We start from the raw sequence: 8,401 nt of genomic DNA on the forward strand, positions 1-8,401 counted from the left end.
CTATCAGCAGTAAAGATGAACAGAAGTTCATAAATACTGTGTTTCAGAATAATGTTCCTCAATGTAAAATTGTGAAGAGTGATTATTCTGTCATCTGCAGCACATCATTTCAGATTCTGAGAATCTGGAGACGTCTCTGTGTGCATCAGACATGGCTGAAAGTCAGAATTGGATTCCCGTGATCGTTGGGCCCACTGTATTAAAAACAGACATGATTCTGTCATGGAAATCACGTCGTGTCCCATTATTGCAATTTGGGTAAATTCACAGGCTGTAAAACCAGATTAAGAAGCCTAAAACAGTAACCACCATTTGGTCTTGAAGGAAAACTGCAAAGATATGTGATAATCCACAGAAGTTCCTTTTACATCTAATTCTGCTCAGCACGCATATGATGCAATCTCGACCACAAGTAGGAAAGCGACATGATTTGTGCGTCCGTGGGCGTGTTCACAAGTTAGAAGCTGCAGCAGCAGTCAGTGACTCTGATATGAAACTTTATTCAGACACAGTTTTATGCTCGGCTCACTGATCCATCATGACGCCGTATGTAATCGCACTGTGTGCTCTTTTCACCGTCACCCAGCAGGTAAGAAACACTCAAAACTGAAAGTAATACATCCTTTTTCTTAAACTAACCTTACATTTTAACATTTTATTGCAAATTTGAATGTTTTTTGCTCATTTTTTGCTTCAGGTGCCTGCACGTGAGAAGTGTACGTGTGAGCTGAACCACTCAGATAAGACATTCCCTCATGGCAAACTCCAAACAGTGGAAGGCAATGTTACAGAGTGCAACAGCAAAATCACATCACAGAAGGTAAACAGACTTGTTCAGTAACTCCAGCCACCTGTGCTGCTCTGTGTATCTGTATCCATGCAGGGAGCTGTGTCATCTCTGCTGTCTCCACAGACCCTGGAGCTGGAGAGTCTGCTGCTGGGACTCAGGCGACGTCTTGCCCAGCTGAACGAAGATGTCTCGATCCTGGAGACGGAGAATGATGGACAGCTGTACGGCGTTCTCAGCTTGTACATTATAGAGAACGAAAGGACGGAGATAAGGCAGCTCATAGAAAAGCTCAACAGCACCACGCTGGGACACAGTCTCCTCACGAATAACACCGTCCATCAGGTAGATTTACAAGCTCAGTACTGTTATCATCCAAGAGGCTTAATAGGCTCAAGTCTTACCAAGTATATTTGTCTCATTTCTAGTCAAAATATCTCATTACACTTAATATCAGACACAACTGCCTAACAAGTATCATTTCAGCCAGATATAGGGACTTGTTTGAAGACAATACATCTTGAATATCTTGTTAAATGAAAAAGTCTTGAAAACAAATTGTTTTGAGTCACATATCATATCAAACAAGCTTTTTTTGACATTTGAAGAGGTTTTTAAGCTAATTTCAAGATCACTTTTATCTCAAAAGTCCTAAATATCACATTTTATTTAAAAAAATCTTGACAAGCGGATTTTGACTAGTTCCATTGGCAGATTTTTTTGCTTATTTCAAGCAAAACCTCTTGTATTTGTTGTTTTTTTTACTTATTTTTGAAGGGGCATTTTTTCCAGCGTATTTGTTCTCATCGCTGTACCACAGAGTAATCATATATCTGCAGAATTTATTTAATTTATTTGAACATTAGGCTAAAAAAAAAAAAACACACAGTCAAGCTCTCACTTAACTCCTATAAGCTAATTATTTTTTTTTGGAAAAGGAAATGTTATAAATTATTTAATAATCATCATGTTATATGTGGCAAGGAAATAAAATATAAAACTGTTAATACCTCATCCAAACACTAGGGGGCACTGCAGCGAGGGGTTGAATAAGAAAGTGTGAATAAAAAAAATAAACATTATTTTCACATGGATACTTACTGCTTAAACCCTGAGATATAAAAACTTGTAACAATTCTGAAGGAAGTAAAGGAGCACTTTGCCATCCCCACCATGACCAGAGATAAGAATGCATAAGTTTTCTCACATGATCAGTGCCTCCCAGAAACTCTGGGAATCACAAATAAACCTGCAGTTTCAAAGTAAAGTGTTCGGTTATATCTGAAATATCCAACTCCAGAGCTTTTAAATATAAGGAGAAATTTTTTTAATTCTACTAAGAATTTAACAGGAAGCCAATGTAGAGAAGATAAAACTGGATCAAACCATCACCGTGAGACTAAATAAACACTGACTTTGGCATTTATCTTTATGTAGCAGTATTCATATTCATTCATTTATTAATATGGTCACTAAAACCTTTAATATCCAAAAACGTATTACCAGTAAATTCTCTTCTACTCTCAACTAGGGATGGGAATCGAATACCAGTTCTCGAAGAGAACCGGCTCCCTGTAGTTCGATTCCGTGGAATCGTTAATCCGCCTAACGATCCCGTTTAGAGGTTCTGCTAACGTCTGACACATTTGCGCAATGGCGTCATGAGCACCCTACGTATTTTGGCTCAGAATGTTTCCAACATGGCATCGAGGCAGAAGCGCTCCAAAGTTTGGTTATATTTCACCAAAAAGGACAAAACTAGGGCCAGTTGCAACACGTGCAGAGCTGGAATCACATCAAAGGGGGAAATACCTCCAACATGCTGAAACATTTGACCACACAGCATGCAGCTACTTTGCACGAATGTAAAGTCTTTGGCTGTGTTCGAAACTGCATACTACATACTACATACTTCCATTCTGCATACTGATCGATCAGACAGTATGCAGAGTGTTTACCCACAATGCATTTTCTTGCCCGAGCCGAAATCAGCCGGCCTGAAGCTCTAAACTCTGTAAACTTTAGCAACATTTGAAACATTTTTAGGCGAGAAAGTAGTCGTTTAGAACCCCAACGTGTTGAAAACCTGACAAAATACCGGCTATTTACAAATTTGTTCCGACGAATTCGGCGCTACTAAAGCTAGCCGTAGTGAGCAACGCACTTCCGGTTATTTTCATAAAATAAAATACCCGTTGCGTTTTATCATAGGGAAAGCCATTACGATACAATTGGTGCCTTTTTTTTGAAAACAGGAAGTGAACCTACCCATGTTGTAGCTAGCTTGAAACTGCCGTTTTGACAGGAAATGACGATCGGCGACGTCACGTTACGTTACGTTGTATCTTGGGTAGTTTGAGTATGAGTAGTAACCTCATGATGCATACCCAACATTTCGGCGAATCTAGTATGCATCCGGGAACTTCTCGCTTACTAAAACTCACATACTTACTCAAAAAGTTAGTATGAGTAGTGGGAGTAGTAGGAGAAGAATGCGGTTTCGAACACAGCCTTTGACACGCTGCTCAGCGATGGCGGCAACTCTTGCGGGGGAGGCTGTGGCACAGCTTCTTCCCAACATAAAACTTCCAGGTCCTGTTGATTGTAATAATGTTAGCGACATACTGTATGAATAATTTCCATCTGATATTAACATTTAGTTCAGAGGCAGGTTCAGAGGCAGGCTCAGAGGCAGGTTCAGAGGGAGGATCAGAGGCAGGTTCAGAGGCAGGCTCAGAGGCAGGCTCAGAGGCAGGTTCAGAGGGAGGATCAGAGGCAGGTTCAGAGGCAGGCTCAGAGGGAGGCTCAGAGGGAGGCTCAGAGGCAGGATCGGAGGCAGGCTCGGAGGCAGGTTCAGAGGCAGGATCAGAAGCAGGCTCAGAGGGAGGCTCAGAGGCAGCTCAGAGGCAGCTCAGATGCAGGCTCAGAGGCAGGTTCAGAGGCAGGTTCAGAGGCAGGCTCAGAGACAGGCTCAGAGGGAGGATCAGAGGCAGGCTCAGAGGCAGGCTCAGAGGCAGGTTCAGAGGGAGGCTCAGAGGCAGGCTCAGAGGCAGCTCAGATGCAGGCTCAGAGACAGGCTCAGAGGCAGGTTCAGAGGCAGGCTCAGAGGCAGGCTCAGAGGGAGGATCAGAGGCAGGCTCAGATGCAGGCTCAGAGACAGGCTCAGAGGCAGGTTCAGAGGCAGGCTCAGAGGCAGGCTCAGAGGGAGGATCAGAGGCAGGCTCAGAGGCAGGCTCAGAGGCAGGATCAGAGGGAGGCTCAGAGGCAGGCTCAGAGGCAGCTCAGATGCAGGCTCAGATGCAGGCTCAGAGGCAGGTTCAGAGGCAGGTTCAGAGGCAGGCTCAGAGGCAGGTTCAGAGGGAGGCTCAGAGGCAGCTCAGATGCAGGCTCAGAGACAGGCTCAGAGGCAGGTTCAGAGGCAGGATCAGAGGGAGGCTCAGAGGCAGGCTCAGAGGCAGCTCAGATGCAGGCTCAGAGGCAGGTTCAGAGGCAGGTTCAGAGGCAGGCTCAGAGGCAGGTTCAGAGGGAGGCTCAGAGCATGCCGTCTCTGAGCCTGAAATTATTCATACAGTATGTCGCTAACATTATTACAATCAACAGGACCTGGAAGTTTTATGTTGGGAAGACGCTGTGCCACAGGCTCGAGTCAGAGAAAAGTAAAATGACAAAAGGCAAAAATAGATACAATGTTGGTGCATACTTGAAATTAAAGTGTTACTGCCAAAGCCATTTGTACTGTATATAACTGGATGAGAACCGATACGGAACCGAATCGATAAGCGATATCAATAATGGAACCGGAATTGCTAAGTTCTTAACAATTCCCATCCCTACTCTCAACCTTCTTTGTATGGACACTTTGCAGATTGTTTTCATTCATATATTAATTATTCAATTGAGTCTTCAAGGGTTTTCTAGTATGGACGATTAATCAAATTACCTATACTTTGACGACACTTTATTCTATGTGCTGTCTCACAGTTGGAGGACCTGAAAACAAAGATGCTTGAGCTGGAGAAGTTCGACACCATGCAGGTGGTGAAGGGACGACGAGACAACAAGCGTCTAAAATCTGAGCTAAAAGTCTGCCAGCACGGACTCAACGCCACCGTCGCACCCACCCAGGCTCCACACGGTAAGTCTCACAGTCAAATACATGGTGTCACTTAATGTTTATTTTGTGCACCAACATCGGCTGATTTCAATTTATTAGGGACCGAGCAGTGAAACTGCAAGGACCCTAATGTATCTGTAAGGTTTATTAATCTTCCGTCCGTCTTCCGTCCGTCTTCCGTCCGATTCTTTGCAAAAGGTACTCAAAAACTCTTGAAATTTTGCAAGCACCACCTGCCAGTCGACGACATGAAACAATCTAAACTTTATATTTTTGGGAGTCGCTCATTGATGCCCCCTACGAAACTTAAAAATGATCCTCGCATTGGGCTTAGTTTCGCACGGGACGACAAAATTCGCTACACTCATTCATCATGCCCAGACGCACAAAAAAGTCTCATGCTGCCATGTTCCCACGTCCACAGGAAGGCGGCCATTTTGGAGGGCAAGTGCGTTTTCGTGCCATTTTTGACCGATTCCATTGCATTGCATATGATCGAACTCGTCCTACAGATTTAATGCTACAGACTTCAAACTTGGCCAGGTTACTCTTAAGACATGGGGGAAAAATCATGGGGAAACTTTTTCAAACTTAAAGGGCGTGGCCGTGGCGATGCATCCAAGTTGGATGACTCGCCACAAAAAATTAAGTCACTTATAACTCCCACAGACATTATCCAATCTGTCTCAAACTTCATACGGCGAATGCTGGACCTAGTTTATTTTGTGTTTCTATTACCGTCTTGATATTTTTCTGGGGAAAAAAATCAAGGTAAATGTGTTCCTTAAACCTCTGAGGTCTATGATCACGCCGGCATGATCAGTTCGCATGATGTCATTAATGGGCTCAGACCCCAGAGGGTTAAAGTAGAACTTCGTAACCTTGATGAGACTTTAGAGTTGCTCCTCCTCCCTCTCTGCTGTGCTTCGGCTCTGCCTTGAAAGCCTCCTTCTGCCCGCCTCACGACCAGCTGGAGTTATTTATCGTGTTTAAATCTGTTTATTCTTCTGCGTTTTCCTCGTAGGAACCTGTCCACACGGTAAACTTCTGAACATCACCGGGCCGAGGGTCTACACCGCAGGAGAGTATCCAGGCTCGTATCCCTATGGAGCCTGGGGTCGCGATCCCAAGCCTGAGGCAGGGAAAGAGAGCTGGTACTGGCTGGTAATGTTGACTTCCAGCAACATTTACGCCAACTATGTCCGTCTGTACTCCAGCCTGAGCGCGCTCATCATCGGGGTGAGCACCCCAGGTAGGAACCTGCTGTGTTCGTCTGTTACTTTAAAGCCTTATATCTGTGGAGCAGATGTTTGATTCTTTCTGATCAAATGAAAACCATTTAAGTAATTAATCCTGGGGGTTCACCGTAATGTGCGTTACTATGTGTTTACTGGGAGGTAATCGGGTAAGAAATGGCTAATTTGACACAGAACATAAACCTCACGAGACAGAAATAAACAGTCTGCCTGAGGCACTTCTGAAGATGAAACTCATTTAAAGCATAAGTATATAAATGAGGAAGACTTCTGGCTAAATGTTATTATAGTTTCTAACAATCATTACTCAACCTGGATTAACTGGGAATTAATTTGGAGACTATTTTCAGCGGAGTATTTATAAACAGGTTCCCGTTTGGACATCACTTGTGAACAAATTGTGTTTAAATCCGAGTTAATTAGGATTAACTTGTGAAAAAGTATTAATGAACCAATTAAAACTAGGGCTGGGCAACGATTAAAATGTTTAATCTAATTAATCACATGATTTCCCTGATTAATCACGATTAATCGCATTTGTACGCTAAATCCAAAAAGGAATTTAAAAGTAGTGTATACCTTTAAGTGATATTTTAGACTGGAACTACTACGCTGAGAAGACAATTCAACTTGGCAGTGTTTACAGATGACTTTGGTTCTGTCGACTCCGCCGTCTGGAAGAACTTTAAAATGAAAATGGCCGAGGAAAAGTTCCGTACCCTTCTCCATGTTTGGTGGATCCGACAATTACTTTCTTTTCCGCAGCAGACAGAAACAGACTTTTACAAAATAAAAGCCTGTGAGCAACAGACTTTTACAATAATAAAATATTTATCGGCGTTAAATAATTGACGAGTTAACGCGATAATAACGAGTTAACTCATATATTATCCCTTTATCGGTGCTTTAGGAATTATCTGCCATGTCGCTCTGGATTAGAATAACCAGGAGCCAGATATAAAAACAAATATTTACTTTTACTCCTCTTTCTTTGTTTTCTACCAGGTAATGTCCTGATCCACTCCGCTAACCCGACCACCAACACCATCCAGGGTCCAAATAATGTCCTGTACGGAGGGGCCTTGTACTACAACTGTTACAACCAAGACTATTTATGTCGATTCAACCTCACCACCAAAAGTGTCACCACCGTACAACTACCCAAAGGAACTCGGTCTGCTGCTCAGCTTTGTCTTTAAGCTGTTGATTCAAAACATCACCTGAATTAAAGACTTGTTTTCTTTTAAAAAAGCCTAAAAGGGGCACTGACAACTCTGTCTTCTGTGTCTTCCAGGTACAACTCAAAGGGTAACTTCTGCAAACTCGGTGAATGTTACTCGTACACAGACCTGGACCTGGCCACAGATGAGTCCGGCGTCTGGGTGATCTACACCACCACCCAGGACTTCGGCAACATGGTTCTGTCCAAGGTGGAGAAGGGTGAAAACCCGGAGCTCGGTCAAACCTGGCGCACTTCGGTCTACAAGCAGAGTGTGACCAACACCTTCATGGCCTGCGGCGTGATGTACGCGACACGCCACGTCGACAAAAACATGGAGGAGATCTTTTATTCTTTCGACACTACGACGGGGAGGGAGAACTTCAACGTTGGCATCTTCATCAACAAGATGTCTTCTAACATTCAGTCCCTGAACTACAGTCCAGTGGACCAGATGCTCCATGTCTACTGTGACTCCTACATGGTGTCCTACAAGGTTTTGTTTGAGTAAACGGATGATAATTTTCCTTAAAAGCTTGTATGAGAATAATGGCTTCAAAGATCTGCGATGCTTAATCACTGAAATGTTCAGTTTTTTTAATATTTTCTTTCAATAAATCGATTCCTCTCTACTTTGCTCTTATTTCAAATTGTGCTGAGCTACATTTGAGTCAGTTAAAACTAGAAAATTACAGCAACTCAAATCAATCAGTGAGCACAGGCGCTGAAAAGCATTCCAGACAGACTGTATATTAATGTTGATATTGTTTCATCGGTGATGGGAAAAAAGAGTTTCTGAGTTTCACACACACACCAAACAAATGAACCACCTCAGCTCATTTTATTAGACTTTATCAAACAGTTTCAAACACTTGAGGCACCAAACAGCAGCGAGATGTGCACGTTTCCCAACTGAAGGATGGGCTGTGAAGTTTTAACACATTTTCGTTGAATACTCCAATTGCCAATAAAGTACAAATTAAGTGGATTTTTATTTCCATGTATGTCAGGAATATCTGTGTTTC

The 8,401-nt window shown here is 43.1% G+C and overlaps 1 protein-coding gene across 1 annotated transcript; it reads left to right on the forward strand.

Moving 5' to 3' along the window:
* The first annotated feature begins 501 nt into the window (after window positions 1-501).
* On the forward strand, window positions 502-8,008 carry LOC142384797 (olfactomedin-4-like). Its single transcript, XM_075471104.1, has 7 exons — window positions 502-589; window positions 698-820; window positions 914-1,132; window positions 4,769-4,922; window positions 5,926-6,153; window positions 7,163-7,331; window positions 7,452-8,008. Exons 1-7 carry the CDS (start codon window positions 539-541, stop codon window positions 7,885-7,887), a joined length of 1,380 nt encoding a protein of 459 aa, XP_075327219.1. The 5' UTR covers window positions 502-538; the 3' UTR covers window positions 7,888-8,008.
* Window positions 8,009-8,401: the final 393 nt, after the last annotated feature.

Source organism: Odontesthes bonariensis, chromosome 7 (genome assembly GCF_027942865.1).
Source record: "Odontesthes bonariensis isolate fOdoBon6 chromosome 7, fOdoBon6.hap1, whole genome shotgun sequence".
Lineage (NCBI taxonomy): Eukaryota > Metazoa > Chordata > Actinopteri > Atheriniformes > Atherinopsidae > Odontesthes > Odontesthes bonariensis.